This window comes from Lytechinus pictus, chromosome 2 (assembly GCF_037042905.1).
Source record: "Lytechinus pictus isolate F3 Inbred chromosome 2, Lp3.0, whole genome shotgun sequence".
NCBI lineage: Eukaryota > Metazoa > Echinodermata > Echinoidea > Temnopleuroida > Toxopneustidae > Lytechinus > Lytechinus pictus.
The window spans coordinates 197,214-219,746 of record NC_087246.1 but is presented as its reverse complement, the minus strand read 5'-3'; the positions used below and the strand labels follow the sequence as shown (position 1 = coordinate 219,746).

At 36.0% G+C, this 22,533-nt stretch overlaps 1 protein-coding gene across 1 annotated transcript; it reads right to left on the bottom strand.

Moving 5' to 3' along the window:
• Positions 1–744: 744 nt before the first annotated feature.
• LOC135155966 (peptidyl-tRNA hydrolase 2, mitochondrial-like) lies at positions 745–20,595 on the bottom strand. Its single transcript, XM_064106607.1, has 4 exons — positions 16,061–20,595; positions 14,059–14,180; positions 4,396–4,508; positions 745–3,611 (listed from the first exon to the last, which is right to left on the bottom strand). Exons 1-4 carry the CDS (start codon positions 16,139–16,141, stop codon positions 3,562–3,564), a joined length of 366 nt encoding a protein of 121 aa, XP_063962677.1. The 5' UTR covers positions 16,142–20,595; the 3' UTR covers positions 745–3,561.
• Positions 20,596–22,533: the final 1,938 nt, after the last annotated feature.

Here is a 22,533-nt window from a genome sequence, read left to right as displayed (position 1 = left end):
GTAACTACGAACTGGTCTATTAACTCACTTGGGTACTACACTAAAATTCTGAGCCAGGTTACATTAAGCTTGAAGCAAATAGCCTGCTTGGGGTCTAGTGTCCACGGTCTCTTCCTTTTTAATCTAGCACAGATTATTACACAGGCATAACAGTCGGGGGGGGGGGGGTTCAAGGAAGAAGCTATGGGGTTTTCAAATCACTGTGAAATGCTTATATAAAAGTTGTGGACAACTATTTCTGAGATACTTTATATTGCCATCAGTGTTATCACTTCTACAGATAATTGTTTATTACAAGAAGTATTGATGATTCCATAGAGTGAATAATTCTACAAGTAATTATTTCACAAATACTTCTTATTCATTTAAATGTAAAGAGTCATGTGAAGATTAATTGTAATATGAAAGAATATGGATGGTATTTATCACATTTCTTGTTTCATTCAAAGGTGCTGCTTGAGTAAACGTGATAAATGCTTACAACAAAATACCTTTATTTTGCAATTTTGAGTACATAGCATGAGATTTTCTGGTCATCTATGTGATGAAAGACTGTGTATAGATGCATCTATCTTGATGATGTGACCAAGGGAAAGTTTGTAAGAGAACAACTTCTTGACTTCTTTGGAATAAAACACAATCATTGAAAGAATGAGGGTTTTTTTTACCAATGTTTATTAAAAAGACAATGAAAAAAACGTTTCCCTTGCTTTTTTTTTTCTTAAGTGTAAACATGTGTACAAGAAATAAAGTTTACAATCATCAATTCCTTATTAAATATACAACAGAATTATAAATGTGCTGCCTTTAAACCAACTCCAAACGTGACTTATGTTTGTCATTGAAAAACTTAGTTTTGATCATTCTGGAATTGGTTTTAACACTGACAATTAGGAGACAAAATGTGCTACACCAAATAGTTCCAAATCAATGCAAATTATTGTCTGACCAAATATATGTGATAACAGTAATTTGTGTATTTTGCTGAAGTTCATGCAATAAATCAGTAGAGTCTCTATAATAAAATCAGACTTCCACAAGTTGAATTATCGGCCATCAGGCCATAATATGCAAAACATTGTATTAACATCTACATTGAATTCGAGTCAACAGATATCTGTGGTCCAAAGAGATTGCACTTGGGCAAACAATAAAATACTGTAATCTTTCTTTCAAGTACAATTCTTACATTACCCAAACAGAAAAAATATGGCCCCAAAAAGACTGAATCGGATTGGCAAAACATAACCTGATTATCATGTAACATAGTCAATGCTTTCGGATTTCTCTGCCTATTGTATTGCTTCTTTAATCATCCTCTAATGCCCATCATCTCTCAATACTTTCTTCAACTTTCCAATCTACTTTATATTTTCTACTCTCCCTCTCATCTTTTCTGTATTTCCCTATCTCTCTTTTCTTCTTTGGAATAATTTTATACTACAGGACTTTATTTTAGATAATAGGTTGCTCATATCCCTCCAACTTGTTTCCTTTCTCATTGTCCCAGGGCCTTATAATTTACCCCTACCCCATTTAGGGTGTTGCAAGCATTATCCTAATGGACAATGAGGATGTGCTATCTTCTAAATCAACTGGACCCCATTCATCTGCCAGATCTTGTAAAAAAGTTAGCAAAGGAGGAGAATAATTGAGAAATAAGGATGCCAGTCATGGTAAAGTGGTCAGCTTTACACCCATAATTTTAATTTATTGTAAAGTTTGAGATATTGATCTGACAAAATAAGAAATGGAAACACATTTTATGAAACGTCTTTGTATCCTTTCCAATAGAATATTTCAATAGATTAGCTTCAGTTTTTCTGATTGACCTTTAGGTATGACAGAATCAATAAACCGGAATATGGACAGCCAAAGTGCAGTGGTTGCAGTTCAGTTGACACCAAAGAAAGAACTGTATGGATTGCACTGCCCCCCCCCCCCCTCATCTTGGTCTTCCAATTCTACTTTATTGGAATTGGCCAAATCTCATTTTTCTGTTTGGTGTAAGGAGGTACTCTAACCTTCTTGCCTGTTTCTGTACCATCAAGTTTCCTTTGATCTTAATCTCCAATTTTTCAACCAATGCATCCCGTCAAAATGTTTCGATCTACATATCTACACAGGCTTGAGGAGTCCCAGGATTGAGAAGACCCAAGTTAACTGACCTCGGAATGGCCACTAACTAATATCCCCATCCCCAAAACCCAATAAAGCCCTACCACAGGGGATTTGAGTTAAGTAGTTGAATTAAAGTGTAATTGACTGATTTTATGAGATATTAACCCAATTGCTTGTTTTAAATTTTACCCTGAATAAGTTTTGAGACGAACCCCCTTACCAAAGGTAAAACCAGAGCTGAAATCACCAGGGAACCACTGAATCCAAAGTTTTGTCATGGAGGACAAGGTGCAGGCAGTAAAATGCGACCAAGATCTATGATGTCACAGATGAACAACTCTCCCCTTTTGGACACTGAAAATATACCCCAAAACATCTCATTTTGCTCATTCTAATCATATGACAAACGATTCATCAATGATATAATGTTGTGAAACCTCTGTACTTCTCTCATAAAGAGAACACCTCACCTTGTGATAGACTCTATAAAAGTGAGAATATAAGTGAAATAAGTACTAAAGTAATGAGGGAGTTGTACGTGTGTGACATCACAGATCTTGGTCGCATTGCCAATGGGAGGATCTACATGGCATTAGTGATCTCAATATTCAAATGCTCATAACTTTCTTATTATTCATTCAATCTTCCTCAAACTTTCAACAATATGTTTCTTTGATTTTTCTCTTTGATATGGATTCAGCTGGTTTCAAGGGTTTCATTCTCCTTTAAGATGTATTCCAGCGATAAGCAACCAGTTTACTCCTTTTCCATTGTACTCTCAGTCTCAAAATTGATGATTTAAAACCTATACCTATTTCTCCATGCATTATAAATTCACTGCCGAATTGAAAAAAATGCAATCACAAGTATCCATAGCCAGTGGTAGCAGCGATATTTGCGGACGCGTTCTTTTCGAGTTGTAAATCGTCATAACGATGGTCAGATATCTATGGGCTCACCCTAATTGTTACCATTACCCGAGGTATTACTTGGTAGAATGCAAAAGCCTAATATATAGTTTGTCTAGCAATTCAGTTTTGAAACTCTTGCTGGAATACTCCCAAGAGCGCGAAGAAAGTGCATACTTAGTGTCCAGGGATGTCAGAAGCCAAAAATTGGGGTACAAATATATCTGGGCATTTCCCTTTAATCATCCAACCAATATTTTTTGTCCACTTTTACTGCACTTTATGAATTTTTTTTTTGAAAGCATTAAACTTTTTCCTTATAAAGCACAAAGCAGGATATTTTAGAATGGTCAATTACATAGAGATTATGACCATTGAATGTACTAACTTAAGAAATTGCCCATCTATAAAAGCATTCATTAGAGATGATTATGCAATGTCTTTCCGATATCACTGTTTCATGATCAGCCTGAATGTAGAAAGGTCCCAATTCTGTCAACTGCAGCTCTATTCATGGAATGATACAATTTCATCAATACAGCTTTAAATCTCCAGTGACTTCATCTATAAGGTATGCTGGACCTAGAGGGAAACAAAGAAAACGGCTATTACCTAAAGTGAATGTTAATTGGCTATTTTAATTGGTTAATTTTACTTATACTTGTTCATGAATTAATTACACTATTAAAATCAAATGTGAAGAAAATGAAGAACACCCAACTTTAGTCAAGAATTATCGGAGAAATGGCTTTATATGGGACCCATTGATAAAGCTGCTTGTAATTTACACAGGATCCTTTCTTGTGGCAAATAACAAAAGTGAAGTTGATGTAATTATGATCAAATCCTGACAAAAAGCAAACTACGTATTCTGATTTTTATTAAAAATATGGATAAAAAAATGTATTTCAAATGATCTAGTACAAGGAAGGGTCAGCTGATTTGCATAAAGTTACCGGTATATTTCAAATGATCTAGCACAAGGAAGGGTCAGCTGATTTGCATAAAGTTATATTTCAAATGATCTAGCACAAGGAAGGGTCAGCTGATTTGCATAAAGTTATATTTCAAATGATCTAGCACAAGGAAGGGTCGGCTGATTTGCATAAAGTTGTTCATTGTTATGAAACACCATCCTGGATATTTTCCATTCTACAGCAATGAAATAAAAATCACCACATATCCAAGATTCCATGAAATCGAAGCAAAATACAAGATTCATAGAATTACACGGAAATGGCACTTGTAGATGAAAATTCAATCATGAAAATATATTAAAAAAAACTAGACACATTTCATATCCATTTACAAAATTATTGTAAGTGCATTTTGTATGCAGTGCTTTAAGTGTATGAATGTTTTTTACCTGGTCCAATGCCAAGTACTGTTTTTGATCCTGGTGCTATTTGTGTCCTTCCAGCATCTTGAATGATGGAAGTTGGGAGACCTTTTCTTGTTGCTTGTCCAGATAATACTAGTCTGCAAAACAATCCATTGACTATCAATAAATAAACAAAATACAAGATCTGTCCACAATGAACTATTTGGACCACAAAAAATATGGTTGATTTAGAAGGGGGTACACAACATGTTTTACATATTATGGTAAATATTCTGGTAAATCACATTTTGCATTTCAGTTTTAGTTCTAAGAACAATTATTTTAAGTTCGGCATAATGTTAGGAATAATAAAATCATAATTTTGCTTTGCTGCAAGCCCTGTGGTTGGAGTAAGGTCCAAATCGGCTTCAAGTCGCAGCCGATGATTACATCATTGCGATATGGAGTTGAACTTGCTTTTATTCCTACAAGAAGGCTCGAAATAGACTGGAATTTTGATTTCAGTATTCATACCAGTATTCTGAACTTGGTTAATAATAACAAAACATAACATTTATAAGACGCTTACCACGGGTGTTTCTAAGCGCACTGTGTTCTGTTTATGGTTTGTACTTGGGATTAAAAGAAATGAAAGAAAAAAAAATGTGGCAGGGGAAATGACACAGCTCATGCAACTATACTAATAATCAAAACTGGTGTGCACCTCCAATTGACTGACCCACAACTGAGAATCATCTATTAAACAATTATTGATATAATAATGATTATAATAATAATAATCAGTTCTTTTATTGCCCATGACACATAGTAAAGTAAAGAGTATTGGGCACTGAATTCATTACAAGTTAAACAGATACTTTTTTAGGGAAGTCTTAAACTTATCTAAATCATATTTTCGAGTTGGAGTAACTAATCTTGCAGTGAGAGTTTTGGATAGTCTGTTGTTTCTTTATTTGTCGCTGTTGTAAACTGAAAATTAGGCTGACATTGCAGAAATCAATATGACAGAACAAATGCATGAATTAGTTTTTCAGTTGTAGGTTTATCCAAATAATTTCAAATTTTTCCTATTCTTTAAAGAGCATATGATGCAGTGTGACATTTATGTGACATAAAGTTCTCAAATGTCATACGAGAGTCAAAGATTACCCCTAGGTTTCTACATGATTTGCTACTAGGAAGTGATGTTTCATCAAGATCTAAACTCTGTATTGGGGTTGTTTCTCGAAAAAGTGAATTCTGTTTTACTACTGTTCAGTTTAAGACTATTCTTTTTAGACCATTGTTTGGATTGCTTGTATACAATGCAAAATTTCAGTGGTAGGGTCAGAATTGCTCGATCTCGTGAAAGAAACAGAGTTGCGTATCATCCGCATAAACATCTTTTGGATATGTTATCTATCAATTATGGATTCCGATGGAGAAATATAAAGTGTAAACAATGTGGGTCCTAATACTGATCCTTGTGGAATGCCTTGATTGAAAGGGTGGGTGGATGATCGTTCATTCCCAATAACTACACAGTAACTACGGTCAAGAAGATATGATTGGAACCACTTAAAAGCATGGTCAGAGATTCCAAATGTGTGTTCTAAGCGATTTAAAAGAATGTAATGTCTTATGGTGTCAAAAGCAGCTGAAAAATCTAACAATATCAGGATAATTTCCTCACCTTTGTCCAAAGACACCAATATATCATTTGTGACTTTTCTCATTCTTTATATTTTGATTTGTTATGAATATCCATTTTCTTTGTTTTACACTTTCTATTCTAGGTCTCTTTTCTACCATGACTAACCATCTATCTTTATTTCACCAGCTCAGGAAGATCAAGCTGAAGGCCCTCAATACCTCTTTTCACCAGGACAATTACAGATTTTATTCCCTCAATCGCATTATACCAACAGGCCTCCAACTTCATTGCACTCCCGGTCTCGGTACGCTCACACCTGAACTTCGCAAACGATGGAACCAGACCTTACATGGAGCGTCAGTTCGACTAATTAACATCCTCTCTGAACAGTGTATTGCTTCTCTTGATTCTTTTTCAGCTGACATCAGTAGCCTGGAAGACGAACTACGTTCTTGCTGTACCCAAACCCAATGGCTTCAGTATAATGATGAAATTGAATCTGATTTCTCTAAACACAGGTCTCTCCTCACTGAACGCAGGAACAAGAAAATAGGCAACCTCACAAAGAAGCGACAACGGTCAAACAGATTTAGACGACATACCAACACCAATGATGCATCCCCCCATTTGGTTGTTAATCTCTCATCCTCCCCTCTCTCCCAAGCAGAAACCTCTCTTCTCTCTATAGGTCTCAAGTTTTGCCCCACGCCACCAGAAGTTGAACAGATAGCTCTCAGCCAAGACCTCCCTACATTCTATCGCAGGATACGTCTCAAAGAGTTCTTTTTAGATGAACCCCCTTCTGATCCCGAGCCCTTCTACCAGAAAAGCACATGGACTCCACCCAAGAATAGAGTTCCTTCCCTTGAAACTTACATTCAAGCTGTCTCATACCAAGTTTGCTCCACAGACACCCTCGACACCAGAGCACATGACAACCTTCCTCGAGAAGAACGCCAGGCTCTCTCATCACTCAAAAACAGGTCCGACATCATCATCAAGCCTGCAGACAAAGGATCAGCCGTCGTCGTTATGGACCGCCAGCAGTACATCGATGAAGCCATGAAACATCTCAATAATCGATCTCACTATGCACTCCTCGATTCTGACCCTACTTGTAATTTCTCCCTACAGATCCAGTCGACAGTGAATGACATGAAAGAACACAAGCATCTCTCCGAGAAGGCCCACAAATTTATCTCCCCTACTAATGCTAAACCTGCCCGCTTCTATCTCCTCCCGAAGATCCACAAACCTGGCAACCCCGGTCGACCCATCCTCTCAGGAAATGGTTCCCCAACAGAGAACATCTCCCTTTTTGTTGATTACCACATTAAGCCCCTTGTCTTACGTGCACCCTCTTACATCCACGACACCCCAGACTTTCTCAGGAAACTAAATGACATCAAGGACCAGAAACCAGAGACTGCGATCATCGGCACTTTCGATGTTTCTTCACTGTACACCGGCATTCCCCACGACGAAGGTATCCAAGCATCATGTGAAGCCTTGGCCGCCAGTGGCCATTCCAGTCCCCCCATATCCGATATCAAATCTCTGATGTCTCATGTTCTAACAAAAAACATCTTCACATTCATGGGCAAGCACTACCTACAGATATTCGGTACAGCAATGGGCACCCGGATGGCTCCTTCATTCGCCTGTCTCTTCATGACCAAGCTGGAACAGCAGATGTTAGATTCAGCCCCCTGTCGCCCATGGATTTGGTGGCGTTACATAGACGACATTTTCTTCATCTGGACCAGGGATGAAGATAGCCACCATACATTCATTGACCACATCAATTCCTTCCACAGGACCATCAAATTCACTTCTGATTTCTCCCCACAGGAAACCCACTTCCTTGATGTCACAGTCCAGAAAAAGCCTAACGGTATCACCACTACCCTATACACTAAACCCACAGATACCCACCAGTACCTCCACTCATCCAGCTGCCACCCCCGGCACTGCAAAACCGGCATCGCTTACAGTCAAGCCCTCAGACTTCGCCGTATCTGCTCCGAGGACCCTGATTTTTCCTTCCATTCCAGGAATTTGCAGAAACATCTCTGTCCTTCATGTCCTTCAGAAGGTTCCTTTCAGACAACCGAAAAAAAGTTCTTACTTAAATCCTTCAGAGGTCTTCATAAGTAATTCCCGCTCCTTCACTCCTTTTACTTTTACTGGCCTTACTTACACTAACTTCCCTTTGTGTCTGCCTACTCCTTTTCTTTCATCCCCTTCACTAACCTGATTGGTCTTCTCTACTCACTAATGCCCCTTTTATCTCCTTGTTTCTAGTGTTGCTGTAGCTTGTCTGTGGTCTATATTATGGTTGTTCCACTTTATATGTTTGTCATTTTGCCTCCGACGAAGATTCTGCTAGGATCGAAAGCTTAGGCCCCTTTTGACTTTCTAATTTGTGATTCTAAGCAGAGCATTTTCAACACCATAGAACTAACGATAACCTGACTGAAATTTTGCATACAAACTATTTTCTTGAAGATAAGTTTGTAACTGGGAGGCTGCGAGAGTTTCTAAGATCTTGGCAAAGAATCTCAGATTAGCGATTGGACGATAATTTTTAAGCTCTTCTGCATTCACGTAGTTTCCTTTCAGTTTGGGTAAAATATTGGCACATGATTTGAATGTATTAGGGAAGCATCCGGTTAAAAACGAATCATTAACAATTGTCATAATTGGAACTAATTCATTTAAGAAATTTTTCAGAAAAAGAGTTGGAATGGGGAGGCGATCACATGTCGTTGAGGAGGATTTCAAAATGGCATTACGAACTTCCTCATCTGTAAAGTCTTAAAGTATCTGATAATTGATGTAGATGGCTTCTCAAGAAAATTAGGTTCACTTGTAGAAGTTGGCTCAGAGGATTCCAGCTCATGTGTTAGTTCAAGTTCAATTCAATTCATTTCATTTCAATCATAAAATCATAAAATTTATTATATACAAAGTAACATGAAACATGCAAAGTAACAATACTAACATGAAACAATTGAGATTTAATCTAATGAATACTAGCACATCAATGATGTGGAGCTCATCCGGCATCTCGCAACGAAATTTAACACAATTTTAATTTCAGCCCAGTTGACACTGTAGTGAATTACATTGGTGACATAAATTGAGGATATAGATTAGAATTGAAATTGATGAAGAAATGACATAGAAGCATTTTTTGTGATCTATGAATAAATTTCATACAGTATAAATTAAGCATAAATAATTTTCTAGTCAAAATTTCTAAACTCTGTGTAGAACCTTGGTGAATCTCATGTAGCTCTCAGATGGAACAAAAATAAAAAAGAAGTGGAATTTTCTGTGATTTATGAATACATTTTGCATAAATTGGTATAAATAATTTTCTACTGAAAATTTCAAAATTCTATGCAGAAGTTTGGTGAACTTCATGAAGTTCTACCAGATGGAAGAAAAAAAATCAAAATCGGTCGACATAGAAGAAGCATTTTATCAGAATTTTTAAAAATACGCATAAAGTAGCATATGTTATGAGTTTCAAAATTCTGTGTAGAAGTATTGAATCCCCCACCTAATGCTATCATATAAAGCAAACAGAATTGAAATCAGACTTGAAATGGCAAAGAAGAAGCATTTTGAAATTGTGGACGGACGCCACGGCATAAGCATTTTGAAATTCAGTCAACAAATAAAGAAGAGGCATATGTGATTTATGATTTTGCATAAATTAGCATAAATAATTTTCTACTCCAAATTTAAAAATTCTGTGTAAAAGTTTGGTGAACCTCATGAAGCTCTACCAGATGAAAGAAAAAAAATCAAAATCGGTCAACAAATAAAGCATTTTTTGTGAATTTTGAAAAATGCGCATAAATAAGCATATTTAATGAGTTTCAAAATTCTGTGGAGAAGTTTTGAATCCCACGCCTAGTGCTATCATATAAAGCAAACAGAATTGAAATCGGACTTGAAATGGCAAAGAAGAAGCATTTTAAAAATTGTGGACGGACGACGGACGCCACGGCATTAGCTCATCTGGCCCTTCGGGCCGGATGAGCTAAAAATTGGAGACTAATATGGAAGTTAAAAAAACTTGTCAGTCATTGTAATTCATTGAAGTACTCGACAAAGCGTTCTGCTAATAATTTAGCACCATTACCATTAGCGTTAGGTACTATTGCAGAAGTGGTTGAGCGCGTCAACTGTTCAACTTTCTTGAACAGTTCTCGTGGTGTCCAATTTCTGAACTGATCACGGTGAAACTTGCTCTTTGCACACTTTAGGAAGTTACTATAATGATGGGCTGGTTTTCGGATGTTCTCATGATCAATTGCCAAACCATGAGGGAATGCCTTTTGTTCCAGTCCTCGCAGTTCGTGCTTGAGTTGACGGAGATCATCACAATACCACAGTGATTCAGGACGACTTGTGATGATGTGCGTAATTTCAGGAGCATGTTTGTCGAATAGGGAAGAGAGCGTATTCTCAAACTTATCAACGTATTTGATTGTTGTCTGATGAGAATGAGTACAGTTCAGATAAAAGGATATCTTGCCGATATCCTTTATATACGTTGGAATGCTCGTATCAAATGTTCTTTTTATACAATTTCTTTGAAAATTGGATCGCAACAAATCGTATACTGTTTATACGCAATAAAATAATCATAAATCATTAATGTTACTGAAAGACATGTTCAAAAAAAGTAAAACAAAACAATGAAAAGAGGAGTATCAAAAGGGGGGGGGGGGGATAAAATAAATATGGTAATACATGTACTACTTGGTGTACATGTACACGATTCACATTTTGCTTTTTCTGTAGTTTTAATAAGGTACAACATTTTCAACTTACCACTATTACCCCAAAAACTGACGAGGTATGATAAATATGGTGATAAATATACATGTAAGTGCATTTTATAATAAAAACAAAGCATGATTTGAGAGAGTATTTGAATTCAAATTTAATACCGATACAACTGGATACTTTACAAATAGCATTGTTTTAATTAGTATCGTTCAAATTACACTGAACAGTCAATATAGAATCCAAGAAAATTTACTAGGCCTGGGAGTAAAAGTCAAACTATCGTAGCATTTGTTCAGTTTACCCACAATCGGCAACCAAATCCTACTTTCTACACTAATCAAATATTCACCATATGTTGATTACTGATTTGACACATCCAATCAAAATTACATGGCTATGTTTAAAATTTGATAACAAAGTGCAAGATAACAAATGAAATCCATGATAAACAATGAATTCCAAACATTGTAATTCTTTCAAGACATTACAGTGTCAGCTGTGCCAGCAACTGCACATCTTTATTAGCTGTGTTGATGTGCATGTCATAGGTACTGTACTGGGATACGCGACAGCAGGGCTCGACTTTAGCGGGAGCCCGGTGGCAATTGGCTCCCTAAAACCTTGGCGGGCTCCTTAGAAAGTAAATCAAAATGCCCGGCTTGCTCCTTAAGTTTTTCTAGTATCAGCCAAGAAAGTTCATTCATAAAAACAGTGAGTGACCTCGTAACTGTCAACATTGAGCCTGTGTTGCTTGGTTACAATGGTATGTCCCCATGGCAGGGGTCATTGTATGAGCCCCTTGGGCATTCCTAGTGCCTGTGGCTGAGTTTAATGTAAACAAAGATGTCTATTCTGAAATAATGGATGAGATGAATGTCGATTTGAGTGGAAATTGAATATGCAATGAAACAGATTGAGCAAAGGATGAAAATATCATATTTTGGGAAGGTTCTGAAAGAAAAGTATATTCCTAGTGGTTAAATGCATTTTCAATAGTTTTTGTCATTTATTTTCGTCTCTGCAAATGATATTAATTATTGCTTGCTCAATCTGTTGAGCAATATTGAAGATTGAATGAATATAAATTTGAACAGACAAGCGAGGAAGAGTGACTTATCCAGTGCTATATCTCATTCTGATAAAACCTGAAGTCCAATGTTAGACTGTTACTGTAGCAAAAGGGCTTCACAAAAGTCAATTGCTGTAAGATTAATTCTTCAGTTCAGTTAATCCTCACATTTACTTAATAATAATACACCTGGTATTGATGATTATAAAAACAAGGAATTGTGTTGGTGTGTTTTAATACTGACCATTGTTATGACCCAAAAAAAATGTGATAAACTTGGGCTCCCTGAACCCCTTGCGGGCTCCCTAAAAAAGTGGTTGAGGAGCCCGGCTGGCTCCCTAAAAAAAAAAGTAAAGGTCAGGCCCTGGACAGAGTCTGCTTGTAAAGTACGCAAACTTTTTTTTTGTGATTTCTGATAATCCTGGAATCTCGATTATTAAAATCATTCAATTGATTACCCTGGCGAACAACATTTACTGTCTTAAAAGGAACAAGACTCAATGGTCATTTTGATGCTACTCAATTGTTTGAAGTATGACATGTACTAAAAAATCATGGAATCAGCTCTTTTTGGTTAATGCTCTATTTCTGTTAGCTGGATATACGCAGCCTCAAGCATGCGCAAGTGAAGGCCTTCCCTAGCGTTGAAGTGCGTGTGGTATTTACCACGCACAAAATTACTTGGCTGTTCGAAAGGACATGCTCCCTATCTCACACTGTTATTTACTAGTTTAAGTGCCATTGTGAAGCTTGGTACATAGGGCGTACAACCCAACGTTAAGCAGATCACATTAGCCAACATGTGCCCGCCTCTATCCGGAATTGTCAAACTAGCGTGCGTTCACAAACTCCATGCGCACGCCGGAAACGTGCTGCTAGTACTGCGGCTGATGGTGGTAGCAATTCAACCTTTGCTAACCACTTGCTGATTGCAGAGCAACCAAGCATGCGCGGAACAATATTGTTGATCTTGGTTTAAGGCGCTCAGCTAAGCAAGTAGTTTCACTCACTTGCGCATGCTTGAGGCAGCGTATATCCAGCTAACAGACCCGAATCTGTGTCGCCAGGAGTTCGTTAAAACCCTTGCTTTATTTTAGTTGCTTCGCTTCAATTTACAACTGGTACTAAGCCTAAATTGATTACCTTGACAGCCAATCACAGCTCGCTGTTAAGCGTCCATTGTCTCTTTTGGTTCTAATTATATATATTTGTTTCGCTCTGGCGCCCTTGTCATTCATACGATCGATGAGTGCATGTCGAAAAGCTCCAGTATTTCCATTTTAAGGCTATTTTAAGATGAACTTTCCAGCTATTTCTACTACCACATCACAATGATCAACATATTCCCTACTACATTTTAAAACATAATTTCCTAGGTTATGTATTTTGTTTTCTGAATTTCATATGTATTTCTGTATTTTTGTAGCTTTTTTTTTTTTATTATTGAAGAACTTTGTCAGGGACTCTTTGTCATAAATGACATAAGATGAATACCTTTAAACTAGCAAAAGATAGAATAATCATACATTTATGATTTGAGGTCAAAAGCAGAATTTCCATTAACTTTGTACACAAAATTACGTTTCTGAGCAATATTTTTGTCTGACATGAACTTACAAAATGTTGTGCAATCTAGAACCGCATACCCAGGCGTCACAATTTGGTCTAAAAAGATGCGAAAGACTTGAAATTAAAAAGTCAGAGAGTGCTGTGGTAAAAAAAAATTGTGTGGCGGTGTAGTCACATAATTTGTCGAGGGGGGTGGGGTCGAATTGAAAAATAGATTTATTTAATATCATTTATGATCAAAACTTGACCCCCTCCCCAAGTGAAAGAAAATCTATTAGCTTTAAAGCAATTAGAAACTTTTCTCAATCTAAAAGTGAAATTATGTTGAGTTCAAAAGATTAGGTTGCATATTGTGTTATCTGCATCCATTGTAAAATAAAAAATTCCTGAAGTATCATTGTGCCTTAGCAATGTACCCTCATCACCAAGTCCACCAAGAAGGGCTAATGTTCATTGATCATCTGTTTTATTAAAAGCAAGCAAATATTTAGCTTTCTTGACCAGTCAAGGAAAACAATCACATATATAAACAATGAGGGTGTCTCATTAAAAAACAAACACATATTGTCAAATTGCAGAAAGCCTAAGTTACGAACAGAACGCTTACAATGATTGTTCATCTTGTACTTTGAGAACCACCTTAGGCTGGCCATCCATCTCCCAATTCTTTAACCATTCAGATCTGATTCTTGATCCTTTCTTAAAACATCCTAGAGTTGCATGGCTACACTGCAGTAAAACAAATCATTAAAAGCAGATATGACTAATTGATGAAAAAGTTGATTTGAAGAACAAAAATCTCATTCAAATACATCTGTATTGTTGTTGAGAATGCAACATTGGTGACATTCTCTTTGCGAAGGATCCCTTGGTAAATTATATAAATTTTGAACCCACAATTGCTAATCTGAATAAACTGAAAGACAACATAAGTTTGTACACCACAGTGAAAGTAAACTTCAAGGTCAAGTCCACCCCAGAAAAATAATTATTTGAATCAATAGAGAAAAATCAGGCAAGCATGACACTAAAATTTTTATCAAAATCGGATGTAAAATAAGAAAGTTACAACATTTTAAAGTTTCGCTTATTTTTCACAAAACTATTACTAGTATATGCACAACCCAGTGATATGCAAATGAGAGAGTTGATATGTCCCTCCCTCACTATTTCTTTTTTGTTTTATTGTTTGAATTATACAATATTTCAATTTTTACAAATATGAAATTAAGGAAAAATTTTACTAAATCACATTTTAAAACAATGGCAATACCTCATTACTAGGGATGGATAAACTTTGTTTCACAGAACAAGGAGGAGTAAAATAGAATACTTCCATGTTTTATATAACAAAATATAAAAGAAACAGTGAGTGGGTAACATCTGTCTGCTCATTTGCATACCGACCAGGATGTGCATATAACTGTTTTGTGACATTAAATGAAAACTAAAAATGTCATAACTTTCTTATTTTAAATCCGATTTTGATGAAATTTTCTATGTTTTCTATGCTTGTTGGATTTTTTCCCTTTTAATTAAAAACAACATTTTGTTGGGGGTCGTCTTGTCCTTTAATCAAAATAATAACCAACAGTACACTAATATCTACATAACAGAACCCAGAATTTAATTTTGAATGTACATGTAAATTTCAACTGGCCTTGATTTGATAAAGTTATGAATATATATCAAAAAGGTTGATCACATTTTAGCTAGAGCTATAAATTTGAACAGATGTATGATACAACTAGTAAAGTGATAGATAACATCTATTTAGGTGAAAGATTTCATACTAAATATATTCATAATAATAATAATAATATAATAATAGCTAGAATGGCTCAAAGCGCTCTCATATTATTACCCCAGTCATTAGATTCATTTCAATCCCGCACAAAAAGTGCACAATTTCAACTCCCTGGGGAGCATTCCTTGCATTAATCGCAGCCTCATAATGGTGCTGGCAAATTCAAACATACAGTAACTTATGTATCCTACCGGGTACCCATTTAGCACCTGGGTCGAGAATAGCAAAGTGTGGATTAACGCCATGCCAAAGGACGCGAAACCGCGGTGGGATTTTTTCACACAAGCCTCTGTTTACAAGGCAAGAGTCAGAACCACTACACCACGGCTCTTCCGCTTCCATTCATGATTGTGGTCTAAAAAGATTTGACTGTCTATGAAAATCTGATAGTAGAAACCCAATATTGTTTGAAATCTTATGACAAATTTATTTTCAGTCACCATAAGTTTTAAATAATAAATAATATAGGATTTGTATAGCGCATGTATCCACCTTGCTAGGTGCTCAAGGCGCTCCTATATTACCCCGGCTAAGCTAGTCTACCGATTCCGGTGCGCACAGCTTTTTGAGGAATTACATGTACTTCCTGCCATTTACCTCACCTGGGTTGAGTGCAGCACAATGTGGATAAATTTCTTGCTGAAGGAAAACATGCCATGGCTTGGAATCAAACCCACGTCCTTCAGATTGAAAGACAAGAATGTTAACCACTAGACCACGATGCCCACCACAAAATTAGAAAATGAAAATTTTTCCCCCAATGCTCACTCTAAAACCATTAAAGCACCTTCATCATATTTACCTGGGCAGCTACTTTGCCTTTTCCCATTTTCAGATCATTTCTTACGACTAGTACAAGTTTGTATTCACCGCTGTCAGACATTACACTTGATGAACCCTGTTGACATAGAAATGTTGACAAATAATAATTATACAACCCATTTAAAATTATAATTTACATTTAGACAGAATAGAATTTTGGGGAAAATGGATGGAGCAAAGAGTGCACAACATTTTCTCAATATTTTTGTTTGCCATGTCTCATAATAACAACACTAAAAAAAATAATAACCACTGGTTCTTGAAGTGCATACATGTAGGTGTCTGGTGAGCATGTCCTTGTGCTCATATGAAACATTAGTTCACAAATTAAGGAATGAAATTATGAAGCAGATAGTGTTGGGCACGAATTTCATTACATGTGGAACTTATGCTAATTTAGAGAAGTCTTTAATGAGAATGCACAAAATAAATCACTTGGTATTTCGAACACTGAACAAGTTCTCGTATTTTACAGGTATTTGTCATTTAGAAGGATGTGCATCACTAAGGCCTATTGACTTCTTTCTGAACTGTTTGTACGCAGGCCACAGAATCTATAATAATGATGATGACGATGATAATACTTAGAGTAATAATAATACTGATACCATAATAGTAAGAGTAATAATAATAACAACAAAAACAATAATAATAACAATACTACTACTAGTGAGTCTACTACCACTAATAATAATATGATAATAAAAACATCTAGATTTATAGAACACAGAAGCTTTCACTACTATACATCTTCTGCACTATATATGGTAAGATATGAATATTGAGTTTTGATTTGAAGTTGTTTACGGATGGTGCTTTCCCAAACTTCCAGGGGTAAGCCAATGCAGGGCTACACAAGCAAATGCTTTTTGTATAAAACTGAGAAATAAGGTCACTTTTGTCATTAGGAAATCTAAACATAAATATTATTGTGACAAATTATCAAATGTAACAAGCAGAAATAACTCTTGCAAAATACTAAAATCCCTTATGGGCAAAAACAGTAACTCGTCCAATAGCACTTTTCGTTTCCCAAAGTAATGTCAGATGTAGTGGCTAATGGCTTTAAGAATCACTTTGCTAATGTGGTGTTAGAAATTGCTAATGATATACAAATGTATATCATGATCGTGAAGCTTCCCCTCTGCATGAAAACTTTAGATAATTGCCTGTCTCTGAAAGCGATGTGTTGAAAGAGGTTCATAATTTGAAAAATGCAAAATCTGTTGGTTTAGATGGTATCTATATATAATCAAAGAATCAATTTCTCTTTTAATTGAACCAATTACTTTCTTGATAAATAAATCTTTATGTGATGGTGTTGTACCTGAGAAATGGAAAGTAGGAAAAATTGTTCATATATACAAGAAAGGTGATAAGTTTGAATTTTACAACTATAGACCGATATCAATTCTATCCTGTGCGTCTAAATTAATGGAAAAAAATGTGCAGTTTTAAGCAATTACTTCGTTATATTCAAACTCATTCTTTACTATCTGCGTTTCAATTGGAATTCCATCTGAAACACTATCATTACTGCCCTTGCTAAGGTAACGGATGACTAGTTTTATTCTATGGACAATGGGCAGTATACAGGGGCTATTTTTATAGACCTCCAGAAGGCTTTCGACCTGGTTGATCATGCAATTCTGAATTCTCCTTTCCAAACTTAAGAATATTGGTATATCTGGTGATGAAATGCATTGGTTTAAACGTTATTTGACTAACAGAAGACTTCGTACTTCCATTAATGGAATTTTATCAGAAGGGTCATTTCTAAGGGAGTACCCCAGGGATCTCTCCTTGGACCCTTTCAGTACATTTTATTTATTGATGATGTAATTTCTGTATTTAAAGAGTGCACCGTACACCTATATGACGATTAGACTTATTAAACTCGTCCTTAATAGTGAACTTGAAAGTTTATCTGCCTGGATGAACAACAATAATTTGAAGATCAACTATGATAAAACTATGAGCATGTTGATTGGAACATAGTCAGGCAGCATATGTCATCTACTTCGACAAATTGGCTAAGTCTGATTTTTCAGTTGTACATGATTGGTGACATCACAAGGAACAACTTCCAACTTGGTAACAAATTTCTAATGGTCATCTTGACCATGTGACGGGTCAAAGTGGGTTCATAGGGGTCAATTTTTGGAATTGCCCTGATTGTGTTGAGTCATACATCAAATTGTTTTGTTATACTGAATAAAAAAGTGTACACAATCATATACTCGTAACCTCCCGTTAAAAAGTTATGACTGGAAATGTCAAAAGGTCAACGAACTTTCGTTATATGGCAAATTATACTGAAGGTGTAATAAGAAAGCTGATTTTTTTCTGGATTTTTGCTTCTTTTTTTTTTGCATGTGTGTACTTTTTTATTTTGGATTTTGATAAGTTCATCTTCAGAAGTCCTTATCCAGAAGATATAAAGGGTCAAGACACGGTCAGAAGAAGGTCAAAAGGTCAACAAACTTTCATTGGTAGCCAAAATACACTAAAAGCGGTTAGAATCTTAGAAGTTGGTTCTTTATTTTGAAAACTATCTAAGAAGACATTATCCATTAGATAAAAAGGGGGCCGGTCAAATGTGCTCATTTAGGAACAAAAATAGATAAACAGAAAAAAATGTCGTATACATTCAGTGTGGTATCATGGTACTTGCAGGAATACCTTGAAACGACTTGACAAACCCTAATGCCCTTAAAATCATATCATCTTCATGATGTACCAAGTGCAGCCAGCTCTTTCCGAGTTTTTTTATTTAGAAATTCAATTCAAGTTCAATTCATTTTCAATTTACTAGTCTCTAATATGTAAAGAAACATTTCATCCATTTGCTTTGTACAGAATATTTTAATCAACAGAAATTATTGTAATGTATTGGGGTATAAATTACGTGTAATACTATGTTAACAAAGCAAACACATCGATTGATCAGTGCTCCCAGCTCCGAAGAAAGATGCCTAACATCTTATTTGGATTAACTTACGAATAAGAAAATGAGGTTAGGATTGAGGATGATATGATAAGTTGGGCTCCAATTGCTCCTTAATTAATTCTAATGTGTGACAGTTATATTATTTCTGACAAAAAGGCAATATCGTGCAGGCATGTTCAGGGCATAAATTAATCAACGGCCATCGACGGCCAGGCCGTCAATGCCCCTATAACTGGCCGTGATGCCTTTACAAAAAATGGTCAATTCACGGCCAAAAAGGCTGTGCCCTTTTTTCAAAACTGGTCATGCCCTTTCTCAGTGTAAGATTAAAGTTTACAAAGTTCTCCCATATTTCACAAGCAAAAATAAGAAGAGAGAGAGAAAAAACAAAGTTAACAACTTCCCTCAATTCAAACTGCAAGCCATTTTCCGTGATTTTCTGTGATCTACACACAGACACACACACATGCAAAGTTAGCATACAGTGTACATGTACTAGCTGCTGCACGTGGCCTGGCCTGCCTGCCTGTGTGGTGTGTGGCAGGCTTGCATGATCGGAGGAGATTTGCAAACTCTGAATCAAAGTGAATAATCTCACATGATTAACAGTTTTTCCAACAAAATAATCAAAATCGGCAGGAAATTTTTATAATTACATGTATATGGATTCTCAGATTAATGATTTGGTGATGTAGTTGGAGTAACAACTGAAGTTATTGAGTTTTCATTACTAGATCGGTCTAGTTCCCGGGGGGGGGGGGGGGGCACTCAGTATATAATGCATAGTGGGTATGTGCCGCGGAGGGGACCCCCATTTTTACACTCAAATTTCCGTTCCAAGGCATAGCATTTTTGTCTTATTGAGAACAAGAACAAAGAAAGCCGCTCCAAAGCATAGCATTTTCTTCTTATCGAGAAAAAAGAAGAAAGAAATCTGCTCCAAAGCTTCGCATATTTTTCGTTACGCCGTTCCGGTCGCATTGATCTGCTACAATGAGCTGCAATTTTGGTGAAAAGCGGCCACAGAGCGCTGTCCGACCATCGCCTCTGCACGAGCGCACCCGACGGACGGGCTGCCTGCATCATGCACGCATGCCCGTTCCATACGGATGCGCACTCACACGCTGGCGATCCGTTCCAAGGACCCCCGTTTTCACAAACATTTGTAGTTCCAAAGCCCGTTCAGAGGACCCTCCTTTTTACAATAAGCCCGCTCCAAGGCCCCCGTTTTTTGTCTCGCCTGCGGCACACCCCTACCACTTTTTTGGTCGAGTGCCTCCCCCCCGGGGTCTAGTTGTTTCAGCTTTTGTTTTGAGTCTTCTCGTGTTCGCACCGATAACAAGACACAACAATGGGAAGAGAGATGCCTAGCCTGTGTAGGTGTGATGCCGCGATGTTCCCCTAATTTTTAAGTTTGACAATGTTTCACTTTGAAATTTTATTCGTTTCTAAAACATTTTAGTTTTCGAACAATTTTTAAATATATTATAAAAAACACAAATATCAGTAAGATTTTTGTAAAATGATTACATTTGTTTTGTTTGCTTGAAGTTTGAATTTTTTCCTCTTTAATTCTTTCTTTCTTTCGTTCATTTTTCTTTCTTTTCTATCCTTTTTTCTTCATCCTTTCTTCTATCCTTCCTGCTTGCCTTTTTTGGTTCTATCTTATTTCAAATCTTTCCTAGCTTTCTTTCCTGATCCTCTCTCTCTCTCTGTTCATTTTTTGTTCTTTCCTTCCTTTTCTTACTTTCGTTTTATTTCCTTAATTTTGTTTGCTCCCTTCCTCTCCTTTTTTCTTTTCATTCCCTCTTTCTTCCTTTCTACTTTCATTATTTTCTTGCTTTCACTCTCTATTCGCTTCATTCTTTCTTTCCTTCCTTTTCTTTTCCTTTCCCTTATTCTTTCTTATCTTCCTTCCTGATTTTTTCTTTCTTTTTCACTCTCTTTTTTCCATTCCTTCTTTCTTTATCCTATCTTTTCTGAATTCCCTTTTCCATTCCATCTATCTTTATTTCTTATTATTTCCTAGCTTTCTTTCTTTTTTTCTGTGTTCATTTATTTTCTTCGTTCTTTCATTCTTTACATGTCCCTCATTGTTTAATCGTTCTTTCTATATTTTTTCCTTCTATTTTTTTTTTAATTTAATTTTTTTTCTTCATTCTTTCATTTCTTAAAATTTTCCTCGCTTCCCTTTCCCTTCCTCTCCCTTTTCTTTTTGTTCTTTCTCTCCTTCCATTACATTCTTTCTTTTTTCATTCTCTCCTTTCTCTCTTTCATCATTTATTTCACTCTTTTTCCTTTTTGCTATTCCCTACCTTCGTGTTTTTCTTCTTTCTTTTTCTCAAAGAATGAAAGAAAAAAATTTCTTTCCTTCATTCCTTCATTCATCCTCCGTTTTTTTCTTACTTTCTTTTTTTTCTTTCTCTCCTTTTTTCTTTCAAACATTCATTCATCATCCCTTCCTTTCTTTTTCTTTTTTATTTATTTCAAAGAATGAAGGAAACCTTTTTTTCTTTCCTTTATTATTTCTTTCATCCTTTTATTCTAACTTTCTTTCTTTTCACTGTTTTTCTTTTTTTCCTTCATTTTCTTTACTTCAGTTTCCCCTTAATTTTTTTTATTCTTTCTTTATTCATCTCTTTTCTTTGTCTCCATTCTTTATTTCACCCATTTGTTCACCCTCCCTTCCTTTCCTTTTCTTTCTTTTTCCCCTTTCTTTATATTTTCTTTCTTTCTTCTTTTATAATTATTTTCAGGGATTCCCTTTTTCATTTTTGTGTAATGGTCACAAAAGTACATGAAAATATATGAGGAAATCATTCAAATAGCATATCAACACACTAATTTCGGTCATGGCCGGCAAGATAAAATCACTTTGAAAAAAAAATACAATTTTACAAATACAAGGTACATCAGTTCATATTAAAAAGAGGAATTTTAAAGGCAATGGTACATGTCCATAGAACAGCACTTCTTTCCTTTAAACTGTAAAATCTTGTTTTGAAATATTTTTTGGGGGGCAAGTGAAATATATATTCGGGCAAGTATTTTCCAACTATATAGAAATAAAAAAAGGTTATGTAGCACCCTGTACAAGATTAAGTACATTTGACATCTAAAAAAAGGATACCGAAAAAAATGGCCTTCGATGCCCTTCTTTGAAAAAGATTTTGGCCTTGGTGCCCTAAAAATATGAGGCATTTCAAGGCCAAACTGGCCTTGCCCTAAAAATGATGAAATTTAAGGCCTGCATGTTCATTGTAGTCAGTCATGAGTGTCCATCATGCTGATGTGATATATTCTGACCATTACTTGATCTCTGGAGCCAAGGACTACACATTTCTGATTACATGTATGTGCTGTCATTAACACAGTTTTTACTATTTTAAACCCCCATTCCACAGAGAGCAAGAGCTCTGAAAGACTGCTGTAAGACCATGAAACTTAAGAATGAGAGCCATATAAGAAATGTCTATTTTTATAGCACTAATCTATTTTATGAT